Genomic DNA, 17,856 nt, shown 5'->3' on the forward strand with positions numbered 1-17,856 from the left:
CAACTACATGTCATTGGAAGCACCCTCTTCCTTCACTTCTAAGACATCACCTCTATAATGATCACAAAATGTATGCTTCCTCTTTAGACACTTTTTCAAATGCGATCAAGCATGTTTCCATGATGTTAGTGCATGTGACCTTTAGTGGTTGAATCAATGCTTCCCAAGTGTCACTCTTAGGAGACCCCATTATTTGTTGTCAAGAGTCTTGTAAAAAGTATAATATATATACTTTAGAGAAAGGTGCACAAGCTACCACATCTTACCATTTCCATAGGTCAAGAACTACTATGCGAGATAGGTTAGGAATTTGTCCACTTACCATTCTTCATGGCTCTATACACTTTGAGCATGCATTCCTTTTTGTCGTTTAAGTGTGTTTTGGAGAGGTCTTTTGATGTGCCTAGCCTTGGTAGGAGGGATGCATAGGGATGAAGCCTATTTCAAGTCAAGGTTGGGCATCATGTGTCCCTATTTAAATTGTGGATTTGCCTTGTGAAATTTTGATGTCTATCCTTTTAGAGCACTTATTGCCTTTGCTTGTGCTAGGTCGAAAATTTGCTCTTGCCAATTTGTAGGTAGTCAAATTCTGCTCTTTGTAGCTACATTCTCCAAGATCGCCCTATATATTGATCAAGGAATTGGTTGCCAAAAGACTACCTTGCTCGTCGAGTGTGACAATCACCTTAGTCATGACTTTTATCCATAAGTTAGATTGATCTCAAACTTGCACCACAGCTATTGGCATGATATCTGTTACTGAAATCGAAGACTTGATGAATCTCACAGCTATATCCTTGCTTAATATCACAATTCTTGGCTTCCATCAAACACCATCTTTTTTATCTTGTAAGGCCCCTTGATCAGATTTCCCTTGTCATAGAGAGCCACCTCTTTGCAAGAGGCCTTACAGGTGACACAATAGCCATTATTGCCAATGGTCGACACTACATCTAATGGTAATCACAGAGGAGGAGGATGAGTGCTAAGGAGAGAGAAGTGAGAGACCTCCGAATGGAAACTCAAGTGGAGATGTCAACCATCTGGCTACCACATAGGCGACTTGGTAGCTTAAGAATCCATCATTCTTGGGCGGCACAGAATCTCGTGTGCCACATAAGGAAAATTGTGATGCAGGCATGGCACTATGCAGGCATGGCGCTATGCAGGCATGGCGCTGTTGAGAAGGCATCATGTGGGGAATTGATGAGGAGAGGCATGAGGGAAACCCCTTCCATGCGTTTGAGAGGAGGTGCATGCAAAGCACATAATAGATGATATCGGAGAGAACATCAATAAATATGAGTGGTATGCTACACCCTTTTTGAGTAAGAGGAACAACTTTGTGCATAAGCCATTCCCATTGCTATTGCTCATTTGGGTATTCATTCATTTGACTCCCCTATTTGGGCATGAAGATGAAGATGCAGACCGCCCCTTGAGACCGCCCTTGATTGCCATTCTGCTTGTTGCTGCATCCCTTCCTTGCCCTTGCTAGCGATGAAAAGAGGTGCAGCAGTAGCTTCCTCCTCCTCTTCCTCTTCCTCCTCCTCCTCCTCCAAACAGCACGCTGAAGATACCACCCAGCAGGCCACTTCTTCCTCTCTTTGTGCCTCCGAGAATCCTGTCATCCCTGGTCGATCCGAAAAGAGCGTTGCCCGAGGCGGAGAGCATGCAGATGAGCCCCGAGAAGGTGGGCAGGAGTCCGTTGTCGTAGAGAAGCGCGGTGAGTATGCGGCTGTCTGCAAGTGGACGATCGTGCAGTTTGCCAAGATGAAGGCACGGGCATTATGGAGCCGTTACTTCGAGGTGGGGGGTTACGATTGCAGACTTTTGGTTTATCCCAGGGGGGACACGCAAGCACTGCCAGGTTATTTGTCCATCTATTTGCAAGTCATGGATCCTCGGGGTTCATCATCATCCAAGTGGGATTGTTTTGCTAGCTATAGATTATGCGTAGTCAATCAGAGAGATGAGGGAAAATCCATCCAGAGAGATTCGTGGCATCGTTTCTCAGGAAAGAAGAAGTCCCACGGCTGGTGCGACTTCACTCCTTCTTCAACGGTTCTGGATCCTAAAGCGGGATTCCTGATCAATGACACGGTGTTAATTACCGCAGAGATCTTGGTTTTACACGAGTCTGTATCATTTTCAAGGGATAACGACCTGCAATCCATGATGGGCCCAATGCCAGAAGTTCTAAGTGGGAAATTTAGCTGGAAAGTGTACAACTTGTCCCTCTTCAAAGAGATGATTAAAACACAGAAGATTATGAGTCCCGTTTTCCCTGCTGGAGAATGCAATCTTCGGCTCAGCGTGTATCAATCTTCTGTTAGTAGCATCGAATACCTATCCATGTGCTTGGAAAGCAAGGACACGGAAAAGTCAGCTTCATCGGAACGCAGCTGCTGGTGCCTCTTTCGCATGTCTGTACTAAACCAGAAAGCAGGATCAAATCATATGCTTAGGGACTCCTACGGTCGGTTTGCCGCTGATAACAAAAGTGGGGATAATACCAGCCTGGGTTGGAATGATTATATGAAAATGTCAGATTTTGTAGCACCAGAGATGGGATATCTTGTAGATGACACTGCAGTATTCACTGCTTCTTTTCACGTCATCAAAGAAGTTAGCACGTTCTCTAAGAACCTGGGTCCTTTAAGCGGCAGCGGAAGAGCAGGAGCCAAAAAATCAGATGGGCATCAAGGGAAGTTCATTTGGAAAATTGAAAATTTTACAAGGCTTAAGGACCTTCTCAAGAAGCGGAAAATCACGGGGTTATGTATCAAGAGCAGGCGATTTAAGGTTGGAAATCGGGATTGCAGACTCATTGTCTATCCAAGAGGTGGGTAATCTAATATCATCAACGGTACTCATGCTGCTGCAATTGTTTCTTTTATTTGAAACAGAATTTCCGTATATGGGTCATCTGGAAACTTGGTCGGGCAGTTTCCTTGATCTGAAGTTTTATACATGAGTCAATATTTCAGAGACATTGGAATCCTACAGTCTTGTCACTACCTTAACTAATCTTGGCATCTGTAGGCTTTTCATTGCCTTGTGGCAAAATAAACATTTGCTAGATATTGGTGAATGTCAACTTCTTGTGGAGCACTTAACTTATGATAAGCCTTTTTGGGTCCTGCTCTGTGGTTTGTAATGTTGCAAGGCTGGGTGAATGTGAAATTCCCTCAAATGCTTGTGGTGTGTTGTTGCCAATCCAAGCACGTAAGCTCAGCCTCATCTTTGCTACCTGCATTTGCATAAGCAGGACACAAAATTATGTGCTCACTAGCCTTGCTTGGTATTAATTGCGTTGGATTCTTGCCCATAGAAATTCTTTCCCACCGAGGTTGTGGAATGTACTCCATGTGGAGTTTTTTGAAATGAAGAAATGTTTTTTTCTAGTTTTAATGGGAACAACTCAGTAGCCTTGGAAAAGCTAGATTGTCATATCTAGCCAATATTTAAAAAGATTCCTAGTCCTTACATGCAATATGTGCTCACTGCGGTGCTTTATTTTGGTTCACCAGGACAGTCGCAACCGCCATGCCACTTGTCCATGTTTTTAGAGGTTACAGATCCCCGAAATACTGCAGCTGATTGGAGTTGCTTTGTTAGCCATCGGCTCTCAGTTGTCAATCAACGCGCAGATGATCGGTCTGTGACAAAAGAATCTCAGAATAGATATTCCAAGGCAGCCAAGGATTGGGGCTGGCGAGAGTTTGTTACATTGACAAGCCTCTTCGATCAAGACTCTGGTTTCCTTGTACAGGACACTGTAGTCTTTTCAGCTGAGGTTCTGATTCTCAAGGAGGCTTCTACTATGCAAGAATTCATAGATGCTGACGAGTCATCTGCCACTGTCTTGGGGACTGAAAGTGGTAGGATTCTGCATAGGGGTACATTCACTTGGCGAGTCGAGAATTTTCTTGCATTCAAAGAAATTATGGAAACTCGCAAGATCTTCAGCAAGTTTTTCCAAGCTGCCGGCTGTGAGCTGCGGATTGGTACATCTTTACCATCCAGTCCCTGCATGTAGCAGGATATTATTTTTCTGTCACTTTACTTTCCTTAGCTCCTTTGATTTTCTTGGAGTTCACTCCTTATGGTTGCACCTCACTGCAATCCGATTTTGTTTTTTACAAAAGTGGATCGTGATTTTGTGTGCACATCCTGTCCGCAAAGCTGTGTTTCTAGGGCTCTTCAGACCTTTGTCGTGTGCTTAGCTGGTTTTCTTTCGATGCAGGTGTTTATGAGTCATTTGATACTTTATGTATATACTTAGAAAGCGACCAGTCTGTAGGAGCTGACCTGGACAGGAACTTTTGGGTCAGATATCGAATGGCTGTTGTCAATCAAAAGCATGCTGACAGAACAGTGTGGAAAGAATCATCCATCTGTACAAAGACTTGGAACAATTCAGTCCTGCAGTTTATGAAGGTTTCTGAAATGGTGGAACCAGATGCAGGGTTTCTTGTACGTGATACCGTAGTATTTTCCTGCGAGATTCTGGATTGTTGCCCTTGGTTTGAGTTCTCTGATCTCGAGGTGTGTCTTACTGGCTTGTGATTCTCTTGTATTCATGTGGATATTGCATGCATCATTATCTTATGTAATAGGTGGCACAACACATATTCATTTATTGTCAATGGCTTGGCTTGATACTGGATTAGGTGATGATGTCTGACGAAGAGCAAGATGCCATCTCGACAGACCCTGATGAACTGTTGGATTCCGATGATAGTGAGGGTATAAGTGGGGACGAGGAGGACATTTTTAGAAATCTGCTTGCCAGAGCTGGTTTTCATCTGAGCTATGGTGACAACCCACCGCTGCTTTTAGATCCTTCACAGCTGCAGGTCACTCTTAGGGAGAAGCTGTTGATGGATGCTGGGGCTATAGCAGCTTTCCTTACAGGCCTGCGTGTGTATCTTGATGATCCAGCCAAAGTTAAACGGCTACTCCTTCCCACAAAGTTGTCCTCCTCAGCTGCCAATGGGACAAAGAAAGGTAATGGGAAGGGGGAGGCTACATCTCCAAGCTTAATGAATCTGCTGATGGGAGTGAAGGTTCTTCAGCAGGCCATTGTTGATTTACTGCTTGATATTATGGTGGAATGTTGTCAGCCATCAGATGGAGATGAGTTTGCAGATGCCAAGTCACGGTTTGTGCAGTCAGATGCAAGCAATTCTGGTGCAAAAAGCTCTTTTGATTGGAGGGCCTGTGGGGCTGCTGCACCCGATACAGCGATACAAAATCCTATTGTTCAAAGATTAGATGGTGACTTTGATGGAATGATGGTTACTCAAGCAGTTCAAAGCAGTGACACATCAGCCATAGACCCACAGACTCCAAAGGCCTCAGCTCTACCAACAGGAATTCTGGCACATTCCCTGCAGCGGGAGTCTGTGATGGCAAACAATGTGAATCATATACAAAAGGTGCTCTTGCTGAACTTCGTTCATAAATATCGGGTTTGTTTTTGAGAGCTTATTATCTGTGTGATTAGCCAGATGAATCAAGCTTTAATGTTTCTTCCTTTCGTGTGCCTTGTTTTTTGGGGTGTTTCATTGCAGGCAAAATGGCCAGATCAATCGGAAGAACTACTGGGTCTGATAGTAAACTCACTTAGGGCACTGGATGGGGTAGTCCCACAAGGTTGTCGTGAACCACGCAGAAGACCGCAATCAGCCCAGAAGATTGCTTTAGTTTTAGAAAAGGCTCCAAAGCATTTGCTGCCTGATCTCATTGCATTGGTACCAAAGCTTGTTGATGTGTCCGAACATACGTTAGCAGCTGATGCTCTCCTTGACCGCCTACGGAAACCTAATGCTGAACCTGCCTCACATCTGCCAGTATGTATATTGCTTTATTGTGTATTCTAAGTTTCCAGCACCACAGTCTCCTTTTGTAGGAGAATGTAGCATCCTTTGTGCATTTGAACGTTTCTTGAGGCAAGAGGGCCTTTTTATTCAAATGCCACCTCAAATTGCAGGTATTGGGGGCACTTAGCCAGTTGGAGGTTGGTAGTGACATGTGGGAGATAGTATTGAATCAGGCTTTGAAAATTCTTGCTGATGCTAATGATGAACCTCTTGCTGCGGTGATGAGTTTCACCTTTAAGGCTGCAGTCGAGTGCCAGCAGCTGTCACCTGCTGTATGTTTTCTGGCATATTTTATGTTTGTCAATTTCTGATGGAAATCTCTATCTACGTTTTATTTGTTGCATCCTTCAAATTTGGCTCATTGGATGCGATGTGCAGGCAAAAGCAGTTCGGGAAAGGCTGAAACGGTTGGGGCCTGCTGTCTCACCTCGTGTGTTAGATGTCGTCAGAAGTACAGTCTGTAGTCAAAAGGATGTTGCGGAAGCTTTGCTTCGAGACATTGACAGTGATTGTGAGTGTAGTGAGCCTGACATGGCCTCGCCATCATCAAATCTTGTTTTTGAGGATCGTGATGGTGGTGCTGCAGCTGAACACTTACACCTGGCAGCTGCCTGTTGGCGTGTAGCAGATGTGGATATCCTCGTAGAGATGTTAACTGTACCTGCCCTTAGAGTAGAAGCTCAGAGGGTATTTGAGAGAGCCATAAGTAGGGGTGCATTTGGTGAGCATTCTGTAGTCATGGTTTTGGAAAGACGGCATTCTCAAAGGCTAATTATGGATTCTCGATGCAATATTGCGGGCTTACAGGGTTCTGAATCATTCATATCTAATGCCGTGAGCATGCCAATCCCTGAGAATGATGATGATTTTCCGGCTGTGCTTGGGTTAGCAGAAACCTTGGCTCTTTCAAGCGACGTCAGGGTCAGAGAGTTTGTCAGCACATTATATGCTGTAATGTTTAAAGTATATGGCGATGAAGGTTATCGTGAACGAATGTTAAGGGGACTTGTAGAACGTGCAACGAGCAGCGTTAATGGTCCTCCTGAGGTTGATCTGGGCATGGATATTCTCACCTTTTTGGTTCGAGAAGAAGAGGGTACTGCGAGGCCGGTTTTGTGTATGATGCGTGAAGCAGCTGAGCTGGCCCATGCAGACCGTGCTGCTTTGTGGCAGCAGCTCCGTGCCAATGAGGATGAGATTGCACAGGCTCGCAATGAACGGCAGGGGGAGATTAATATTCTTTTGAAAGAGAAGAGTTCGTTATCTCAAAGAGTTACAGAGGCAGAAGCAGCACAAGCACGTTTGAAAGTAAGCTGTCTATTCGTTTGTAGCATTTTGGTTTAATGCATTTTTTTTGGATTGCATGGAGACTTCTTAAAGCTTTTATATACAGGCCGAAATGAAGACTGAAGTGGATCGCTTATCGCGGGAAAAGAGAGATCTTGCGGAAAGGGTCCGTGAGGCAGAGAGTCAACTGGATTGGGTCAGGTCAGAACATGATGATGAGGTAGCAAGACTTTCTACAGACAAAAAAAGTGTGCAGGATCGATTGCGTGATGCAGAAGCACAACTGTCTCAACTCAAGTCTCGCAAGCGTGATGAGATCAAGGTACTTTTTTCTAAGAGATGGGCCCACAATTGCAATGAGAGGTGATACCTTTAATTTTGCAATTGGAGAAACAATACCATTATGTATGCAATTATGCACCCTCTCAGAAGCTTTTTTATATTTATTGCCTTTTTGACACAGTGATCAAGGTTTCAAATACATATTTGTATCTTAATTCACTGCCGATGGCTAATAAGGACTCTAGAGGTTGCACAATGCGAAAGGCTTTTTAGGCTAATTGTAGGTGTGCGCTATCGATTAAGATTTATTCTTTATGAAACACATAAACATCAAAGAACAATCGTCAGGACATTGAGAGGAATGAGTTGTACTAATGTCAATTGGGACTCTCAACAGGGATAGTAGGTGGATGTTTTCGGTGGCCCAAAGTATCAGATGGGCAGGATTCATTAAGATAGTGAACTGTGAGAATGATGAAGATGCGTAACATCTCGAAAGGGCGGTGAAGAATGTTGGAGTAGTTGCTATGTGGGCACACTATTTGAGTGCCACATGGGCAGATCTAGGAGGAAAGACAACTCCACGTGGGCTGCAATGTGGGCAGCAGCATGACTGCTGTGTGGGCAGCAGATGGATCAGCAATGTGGGCTGTGCATATGGAGTTACATGCTTGACCCAGCATAGAGGGGTGGGTAGGTGAGCAGCCCGAGAGAGTCTAATGCCACATGGGCTGCGTATGGAGCTAGATGCTTGGCCCAGCATAGAGACCTGATAGCCCCCACCCCCGCCACTTCATCACCTTGCTCTACCCCCACCTCCTTGCCACTTCACCACCACCTCTTGCCTCCACCGCCCTCCCCCCTACCTGTCTGCTGCTCCCCTCCTCTGCACTCGCTGCACCCCCTGTTGCCACACTGCAGCTCTTCCCTCCCCGCCCCATAAGTTTCCGGCTTCGACAAAGCTAGCAGGAGTGGCCTCTCGGTTCTCGTAATTGCAAGGACCAAAGTCTTGTCTAGGATAGCCCATCCTGATGGAGTTCTGGAGGTTAGGGTGTTGGAACGAGCTTGATGTCCCACTTCTTGGGGTTTCAAATTTTGCATCTATATGAGAGGAGCGATGGACCCCCTTCTCTTTGACCTTATGATGTGGGACTAGATGTTCCGCATGATGGAGGAGTGGCTGGAACAACAAGGGAAGGGGTTGTGGATCACCACAGTCACACGGCGACGTTTCAGTTTGCCTTCTCAAGGAATAAACGTGGCTTGGGCCTTGCAGTAGCGGTGATTCGTTTTGGACCGGAGGATCAACTTAAGCAGGTCACATACTAGCCACTAAATTTATGCCTAGCTGACGAGGAGTGAAGGCCTCCTTCTTGGTGCTCCCCCCTTGATTGGGATTTCTTGAGGAGTGAAGACCTCCTTCATGCTCCCCCTTTTCGTGTGCTACCAGCAGGGCCCAAAAGAAGATCCGCAGTCAGAGAAACAGCAGCCATGAGGAGAGCAGCACCTCGAAATGCTGCTGACAGACGGGCGAAAAAACCCACGACCAGGCTCTTTGGGGGGGGGGGAGCTGCAGCACTGCTGCAAAGGAGCGTGGCAGTCAGAGAAAGAGGTGCAGGGCGTGCAGGAGAATGGAGCAAAGGGATGGAGGAGGCCGAGAAAGAGTGGGGGGAGAAGCCAAGCACAGAAAAAAGGGGGAGAGGGGGGGGGGGGGGGGGGGAACATAAGGTGGGGTGAGACAGGAGCAGAGGAGATGATAGGGGGGACTGAGGATGGGGGAAGGCGGGGTGGGGCTGGGGCTGGCAGCAGGAGTGTGAGCAGGAGAGATTGGTATTCCTATTCCTCGTAACTATGTCTTACATGCAGCCCAAAACTAGCTTCCATTATACTGCAGCAGGCCTTCCAAAACAGCCTTTTTCCCGTCACCATCTGATCTGCAGCTCTGCTGTGAACTTCGTGCCAATTTTTGTGAGAGCATATGCTTATACGTTGGTCTATATCCGCTGCTGTTCAGTAATTGAGTTTGGGAAGATGTCATGGTAGCCATTTTGATGCATGTTGAATTATTGATTTAGAAACCTTGGGCACAAATTTATAAGGTGAGAAACTGCATGTTTCTTGTTTGCTTTTAAATGATGGATTCAGGGGTGCTCCCAAAATCATTAAATATTTATCAGCTATGCCGGGGTTATTGTATTGCAGAAAGTGATGAAAGAGAAAAATGCATTGGCAGAGAGGCTGAAAAGTGCAGAGGCAGCTCGCAAAAGGTTCGATGAAGAGCTGAAACGCTTTGCTACTGAAACTGTGACTCGTGAAGAGGTGAGACAATCATTGGAAGATGAAGTTCGTCGATTGACAGAAACAGTTGGGCAGACAGAAGGAGGACTCCGGGAAAAAGAGGAGCAAGTTATGCGATGTGAAGCATACATTGACGGAATGGAAGCCAAACTTCATGCTTGCCAGGTTGGTTCTATGTACAATATATTGACTTTTTTCAGGTACATGGTCGATGAATTTCTTAAAGTGCTTGAAAATGGGGTTTTTATCGGCACATTGCAATGGAGACGTTGGTTGTCGGTTAATTAGTAGAATCCATCTTCATCATGCTGACTATTTAAAATTTATATTTTATCAAATCAAATCAAGGAACCAATAGTATTGCTTTGTCAGTGAAAAGGTCTTCTCTCTCTCTCTCTCTCTCTTCCCCCCCCCGGGCCTTCTTTTATGTTCCAAAAGAGAGCAAAGGGCATTTGAAGGACTTGTGGCCCGGCAACATAAACATTGTCAAATACCTAGTGAACAAACATGGTGATGCATCATTTGCGCTTTGTTAAACTACTTGATATACACACAAAACACTCGAAGGTCGTTATATCATTCCTTGTGTTGATTTGGCAATACCATCTTGACGGGGTGAGCAATATATTTGTAAATTGCCAACCCATCTACATTGTGTTCCCTTTTTCTTTTCATGAAAAGGTCTCTTAGAAGCGTTGAAAAGACTTCGCCTTCCATGAGGCATTGAGGAAAGCTGGCTGTCCTACATCTGCCTTTCAGGGTCCTAGTTCATTGCCTAGAGTACCTTGAATACCTTGAAAGCTGTTAGAATTATAGATATAATTCAGCAGTGACCAATGTAATTTAATAAGCTAGTTAGGGGTACTTTTCCCTCTTTAAGAGGTTTTCCCCCCTAACCGCAGTTAGTCCACTAACTATGGTTAGTGACTACTAAGGTTTTGTCACTAGGACAAAACCTTATCTCTCACTCTTTCAGTTGTACTCTCACACTCTTCTATTGCAACTAAGCTTTCAAGCTTTCAGCTCTCAGCTCACTCTCTTGCTCTCTCTCTCCCCCAAATCTTTCATTTGGTATCAGAGCGGGTTCAAGAGCTCCGTGCTCCCTGCTCCCTTCAGCTCCTGCTCTCTGCCTCAAGCTCTAGCCCAACATCTCCCTGCTCCAATCGGTCGCTGTCCGTACTGATCGTGATCGTCGGCCGTACCGCACGTGTGGTCGCCATCTGTACCATCTTTCGTCAGTTCAGTACAGCCAGTCGTAGCTACTACGCATGACCGTACAGCTGTAGCGCCTGCCCCGTCCGTACTTGTGATCGTACGATTCGCCGTCCATACCTGCGATCGTACGATTCGTCGCCGTACCTGCTGTGCTAGTGCGTACCTGCCGTACGTGCTGTACCTGATCGCACCTGCAGCCTTACCTGCATCATCGCCGTACGTACCAGTCAAACCTACAAATAGTTCTCCATACGTGCTTCGCCGTACATCCCGGATCTACGTCACATTCCGTACATCAATCGTACCTGCTTCCGTACAACTACGAACAAATATTTCGTACCGCATGTGTGGCAGATCTGTACCTGCCCATCTGTACTCTGTCGTACAACCGTACCTGCTCATCCATACTCATCGTACCAACAGATCTGGTGGTATTTGTGCAGACATTTGCAGCCTTTTGCAGTCATTTGGGTATTTTCGGGTTCATAGTTGCTTGTGAAGCAAACATTGCAGACAGATCTGCAGATTTGGTCTGAAATTTGGGGCTTTCAGTTTTGCAGTACAATTTCTTGCAAAAATTTGGGGATTTTGTGATTACACTGCAATTTCGCAGTGAAATTTGGGGCTTTTGCAGACAGAGCGCAATTCTTGCAACATTTGGGGCTTTTGATCAATTTGCCCCTTTCTGGTTGCAATTTCGGGCCTATTTTGGGGCTTTGTGTTGGGAGAGCAATTTTGGAGATTTCAGTTCATACTGCCTTTCTTGAAGTGTTTTGCAGCGCTTTTGGCAGATTCTGGAGAGTTTTTGATGCTTGGACAGGTTTCCGACAGTGCAAGTGCAGAAATCTGAGTTGCATTTACAGCCAGTGCTTGGCTGTGTTTTTTGGGAGTTGTGCATTTCATTCCCAGTAAGGGAATTCAGTCTTGTATCTGCTAAAATCTCTTTCTTAGATATGGCCCAACAAAATCAGAATGATTTCCAGTTCGGTGGTCTTTCACAGGAAGACAAGTTGGATGGTAACCAACTACTCCCTCTGGAGTTTTATGGTACGCAATATTCTGATTTCTCGCAATTTATGGGATTATGTGAATGGGGGTGAGATCCGACCAATAGGTATGGCACCTAATACCCCTCCCCAGCAAGGAGGTGGAAGAGGTCGTGCACAGGGTGCAGCTGCAGAACAAGTTGTTGGTGCAGCTATAGCCACTACTCCAGAGCAGAAGAGATGGGATTCACGGGATGCCTTAGCTTTGTCATGCATCTCTCTTTCAGTGAAAAGATTTATCATTCTGCTTATCCGGTTGTGTAAGACCTCGAAGGCAGCATGGGATATCTTAGAAAGCATGTATGCAGCCCGGAATGATGCAAGGGTATCTTTCTTGAAAAGAGAGTAAGTAATACACATATGGAAGAGGGTGACTCCATGTCAGTCCACCTCACAAAGCTATAGGATCTTAGAGAGCAATTATTGAACATAGATGAGATTATTCCTGATTCAGAGATGATTACCACCACTCTGAATTCTCTTCTTGAGTCTTGTCTCAGCTTTCATACCTCGCTGAACTTATCATTGAGGGGGGGTGCAAATCCTCTCACTTTTCATGAGTTGATGGGACTTCTGCTTCAGGAAGAGCAGACCAGGAAAAACTTGGCTTCACGTGCAGGTGAACAAGCTATGCTCTCAAAGTTCAAGTCAAAAACAAAGGGACAGGCAAAGACATCAGTAAATCAGCCTTCCAGTGGGTCAGGACAGCCTTCACAAAAGGCTAAAAATGATGCAAGTAAGCCCAAGAAGAAGGGTTTTTGTCATTATTGCAAAAAGCCAGGTCATCACATTGCAGAATGCAGGAAAAGGCTTGCAAAAGAGTAGAAAAATAGCTCCAGTATGGTTGTTTCAGATTCAGCTCCTCATGCATCTGACAGTGGGGATGCTGCAGCCAACTTTGTTGGACAGAATTATGCCTTTTTATCTTGCATTTCAGATTCTAGGCTGGCTGCTCGAGATGCTCGGGATAGTACAACCACTTGTAATGATGATACATATGCCTTTTTGACTTGCAGTTATGACCCCTCTACGGATGCATCAGCTTTCAGTGTCAATGAAACACTGAATACTTGGTATTTTGACAGCGGTGCCTCCAAGCATATCACTTCTAGGAAGTGTCTCTTTACTTCCTTGCATCCACCTCCCGTTGGTAAGAAAGTCACTTGTGCCAACAACTCGTCATATTCAGTACGTGGCACAGGAGAAGTTGAGCTTACCGCCATTGATGGCTCAGTTTTCAGACTTTCAAATGTCTTGTATGTGCCTGGTATCACCAAGAATCTCCTTTCAGTGTCCACTCTTAACAGGGCTGGATTTCAGGTCATCTTTGAGGATGACAAATGTGTTGTCCGAGACAGGGAAAATGATTATGCCTTGAGATTATCTGGTACTCTGCTGCGTGGGCTTTTTCAGCTTGATCTTTTTGAGAAAAGAGCAGCCCATGCTCTTGCAGTTTCTACTCTTGATGACACTTCAGAAGCACTCTATGGTTGATGCATTGCCACCTCTTGAGATACCTCCTCCACATGCCTGTGAAGGGTGCATTTTAGGCAAGATGCATAGATTCCCCTTCAAAAAGGATGGTTCAGTTAAAGCTGTTCGGAAATTACAGCTTATACACAGTGATGTCTGTGGTCCCATGAGGACTCCATCATTGGGTGGTCATCTCTACTTTGTTACTTTTATTGATGATTACTCCAATTTCACTTGGGTCTTTGGGCTGAAGCGCAAATTAGAAGTGTTCATGGTGTTTAAACACTTTTCAGCCATGGTTGAAAATGAAACTGGACTCAAGATACAAACATTGCGCACAGATAGAGGTGGGGAATACTTGTTTGCAGATTTTGATGCTTTTCTGAAAGGCAAGGGTATTGTGCATCAGCTCACAGTGAGGCTGACCCCTCAGCAAAATGGCAAAGCTGAGAGGAAAAATAGAACTCTTATGGAGATGGACAGATGTATGCTGAAAAGCAAACACATGTCTCTTAAATTCTGGCTTGAAGGTCTAATGTGTGCCAACTACATCTTAAATCGGGCTCCCACTAAGGCTTTGAAAAAAAAAACTCCCTATGAGGTCTGGAATGGGAGAAAGCCTTCAGTGGATCATTTCTGAGTCTTTGGATGCCTTGCATATGCTCATGTGCCAGTTGAATTTCGGCATAAGTTGTCAGATAAGGCAATTAAGTGCATATTTGTTGGATACAATGCATAAAGCAAGGGGTACCGTCTCTACAATCTTGCTGCACGCAAGATCATTGTCAGTAGAGATGTGATATTTGCAGAAAATTCAGCTCACACTGAGGCTGAATTTCATTTGCCTTCTTCTTCAGAGGATGTTTTTGAGGGGTTGCTACCCATTGCCTTGGTTCCCCTGCTGATATTTCTGATGCAAATCAGAATTTACAGCCACCTCCCGATGCTCCAATTCAGCCACAAGATGTCTTGCCACCTCCACAGCCAGTGGAACAGGTGGTTCAGCAAGAAATTGCAGACATACATGCAGCAAAAACAGTCCCAAACTGGCTGTTACAGACTCTCAGGGAGAGTAAGATTGATGCTCCATTACCTGGCAGGACTTGCAGTGCAGCAAGGCACATGGAAGGTGCTAATTCAGTGGAATCAGCATATGCAGGTACTCTTCTCGATGAGGAGGAGCCTGCAACATTCAAAGAAGCAAAGGACAATGTGCATTGGATGAACGCCATGCACGATGAGTTGCAGTCCATTAAGAAAAATCAGACTTGGGATGTTGTAGACTTGCACACGATGGGTTTTCAAGGTGAAACGGAAGCCAGATGGCTCCATTGACAGATACAAGGCAAGGCTGGTTGCTAAAGGCTATGCTCAGAAAAAGGGCATAGATCTCCAATTCTCACTGATAGTCAGAGTGCCATTGCAGTGGCAAAGAATCCAGTGTTTCATGCTCGCACGAAGCACATTGAGGTTCACTATCACCACGTCAGAGAGAAGTTGCATGTGCAGGAGAGATCAATATGATCTTTGTGTCCACACATGACAATGTTGCAGATATTTTCACCAAAGCACTACCACGTGAAAAGTTTGAGGCATTTCGCAGTGCCCTGAACTTATATCCGTTTGGTGATTAATCAGCCTTGTACATGACATTGGCACTGCAGGGGGGTGTTAGAATTATAGATATAATTCAGCAGTGACCAATGTAATTTAATAAGCTAGTTAGGGACACTTTTTCCTCTTTAAGAGGTTTTTTCCCCTAACCGCAGTTAGTCCACTAACTATGGTTAGTGACTACTAAGGTTTTGTCACTAGGACAAAACCTTATCTCTCACTCTTTCAGTTGTACTCTCACACTCTTCTGTTGCAACTAAGCTTTCAAGCTTTCAGCTCTCAGCTCACTCTCTTGCTCTCTCTCTCCCCCAAATCTTTCAAAAGCAAGCACCACCAAGTAGGGGAGAGGGGCTGCAACCATCAGATACTTCGATATGTGAAAATGTAAAAAATGCTTGCAGGCCATGCCTTGTAGAAACACTCATGCCTTTTGGTAGTCTTCCTAGAACCCTCCGTACATTGCTCCTGAATAGCTCGTAGAATATAGATGATATCATACTATCTATATATAGATGAAGGGTTGTGGCTAGTATAGATGTTAACATACTATATATAGACAAAAGTGCCACGCTTCCCCCTCCCTCTCTTCTCTCTTTTTTCCCTAGACTCCATTGTGCACCCCATGACTTAGACTCCATCATGCAACCTAGATAATCCCCAGGCTATGATGTTGATGAGGGTATGGATGGCCATCCATTGGGGGAACTAGGACAGGAGCCACGACCGGAGTCGGGGTGACAGCCAACGTCTGAACTGGGAACCCATTGGAATTAGCTACCTACACACATTGTAACTAGGTATGTCGGTTGTGAGTCTGTTGTATGGGTGGCGATTTGGTTGATAGCGTGCCAAGGGAGACTAAGGCCATACTCCTCTGGGCCATGCCCACTATTGCAACATTTGGCACACCAAACTGTTGGGTGCAAGCTTGGCAAGGTGGCACATTGGCAGTGCCATCTTCAAAGAAACATGTGTTTGCCACCACTCTCTCTAGATGGAGCGTGTTGGCCTTTGTTGCAGCTCATTTCTTACTGCGGGGGATGCTTGGTCTGGTTTTCTGACTCTCAAGTTGTCCACAATTTTACTCTTTTGTTTTTCCCTTACAAAAGAAACGATAAAATGAATGCAATAAGATGCAAATCTATCAACTTAAGCAACTACGAGTTATTCCAATAGAGCTACATGCACTTAACCTACATGGAGTCATTATCAAGATTAACCTAAGAAAAGGAAAAATCCAAGCTACCCACACTAGTTAGGAGAGGTATGAAATTGAAAGGAAAGAGAGGGGAGAAAAGGGAGAGAAGTTGAAAAGGGATGGGCGTGAAAAAGAGTAGAGAAAAGGGGAATCGTCTCCCTTTCCTTTGCCGAACTCTATCTACTGACGAACAAGAGATCTCAAGGATGTCCCGACCGATAACGTGTGTGTCGTCTATCAAGTAAGCTGGTGAGGTTATTGCAAATGGAGAAAGGATGCCTCCTAGGCGACCACATAGCCGCCCTTCTTTCATGAATGCAAATGATTGTGACATCTAGGGTGGATAGTTGAAAGGAACATCCTTGTAGTTCCAGGGCCCAACTCTCCAAAAGTCCTCATAAATAGGTTGTCTTACCAAGGGGATGGGTGAGAAGGTTCAAGATGAGGAAGCAGAGGGAGAGGAACCTTTGACTATGGGTCTACCCCAATTAACTCTTGTGCGGAGGGGGAGGAGGCAAAGGGGCCTTTGGAAGCGGTGATCATAGCTTTTTCCATACGTTACCATACGCATACGGCATACGGGTACAAAGGTATGATTGGAGTATGGATTAGTCCGTGGGACTGAATCATACGTGGCCCTAATTTTACAAAAAAGAAAAAGAAAAATACACATTGTACACATTTAATTGGCAGAGAGCTACAAAAGTTTTAACTTCAAACGTCAAACTTTAATTTTGAAGTCAAGAAATTTATTACAAAACATTTTCATAAAGTTCTAGAAATGCCGTTTTTCTCCTTTAAAAAGGCCAAGTATGATTGGCCGTACCATACGCGTACGGAAGAATTATTTCATACGCGTATGGTTTAGCCAACCATACGAGTACAGAACCAACTATGGCGGTGATACGAGAGGGGGCATTGGAATGGGATTGGGGAGGGGATGGGGGGAGGTTTGGGAAGAGGCTACAAGACAGGGGGGGGGAGGGGGACGAAGCATGAGAGCAATGACAGGGGAGTCGGTGTCGGGACCATGCTTGGGGTCAGAGGAGAAAACAAATTCTTATTGAATGGAAAAGAACTATAACAATATATTAGCCATGGAGTCTCTTCCCATGAACAAAGAGCTGTTTTGCCAGGTGGAAATTAGAGGGGTGGCGCCAAAAGGAGGGAGGGAAGGAAAGGAGCCCTCAAGGGGAGGCGCAAGTCCCCTAGGGGTGGTGGAAGCCCAAAAGGGCTAGCAAGAGCAACACTACCCTCCCAAATAGATCTGCAGGTATGGTAGGGAAATGTGCCACCAGGATGAGCGACATGCAAAGGACATGAGAATGGGTTGGGCAAAGTTGCTATGGGCCCGTGGGCAAAACAGATCACAGGTTATGGCGTGTAGGCTAGGGCAAGCAATGGAAGCTCAAAGAAGAAAAACGAGCTGCTGTAATGAATTGCTGCAAAAACTGAGTGGAGGCTAAAGAGAGAGCCAATATAACAAAACCCTAGGGCTAAGTGTCCTAACTAGACTAAGTGTCCTAAGTGTCCTAAGTGGTACATGTATTAACTG

At 45.2% G+C, this 17,856-nt stretch overlaps 1 protein-coding gene across 1 annotated transcript in view; it reads left to right on the top strand.

Moving 5' to 3' along the window:
- Positions 1-1,359: 1,359 nt before the first annotated feature.
- The window catches only part of LOC147896399 (uncharacterized), a 47,501-nt gene continuing 31,004 nt past the window's right edge, over positions 1,360-17,856 (top strand). Inside the window, exons 1-9 of the mRNA XM_087382333.1 lie at positions 1,360-2,845; positions 3,534-4,010; positions 4,250-4,551; positions 4,677-5,444; positions 5,580-5,858; positions 5,999-6,160; positions 6,267-7,196; positions 7,282-7,497; positions 9,660-9,920. Of these exons, the coding sequence (XP_087238459.1) occupies positions 1,501-2,845; positions 3,534-4,010; positions 4,250-4,551; positions 4,677-5,444; positions 5,580-5,858; positions 5,999-6,160; positions 6,267-7,196; positions 7,282-7,497; positions 9,660-9,920 (4,740 nt within the window). The 5' untranslated portion in view covers positions 1,360-1,500. The remainder of the gene's footprint in view (positions 2,846-3,533; positions 4,011-4,249; positions 4,552-4,676; positions 5,445-5,579; positions 5,859-5,998; positions 6,161-6,266; positions 7,197-7,281; positions 7,498-9,659; positions 9,921-17,856) is intronic.

This window comes from Dipteris shenzhenensis, chromosome 12, assembly GCF_047967505.1.
Source record: "Dipteris shenzhenensis isolate YYH24624 ecotype China chromosome 12, Dip_SZ_1.0, whole genome shotgun sequence".
In the NCBI taxonomy this organism is placed as follows: Eukaryota; Viridiplantae; Streptophyta; class Polypodiopsida; order Gleicheniales; family Dipteridaceae; genus Dipteris; species Dipteris shenzhenensis.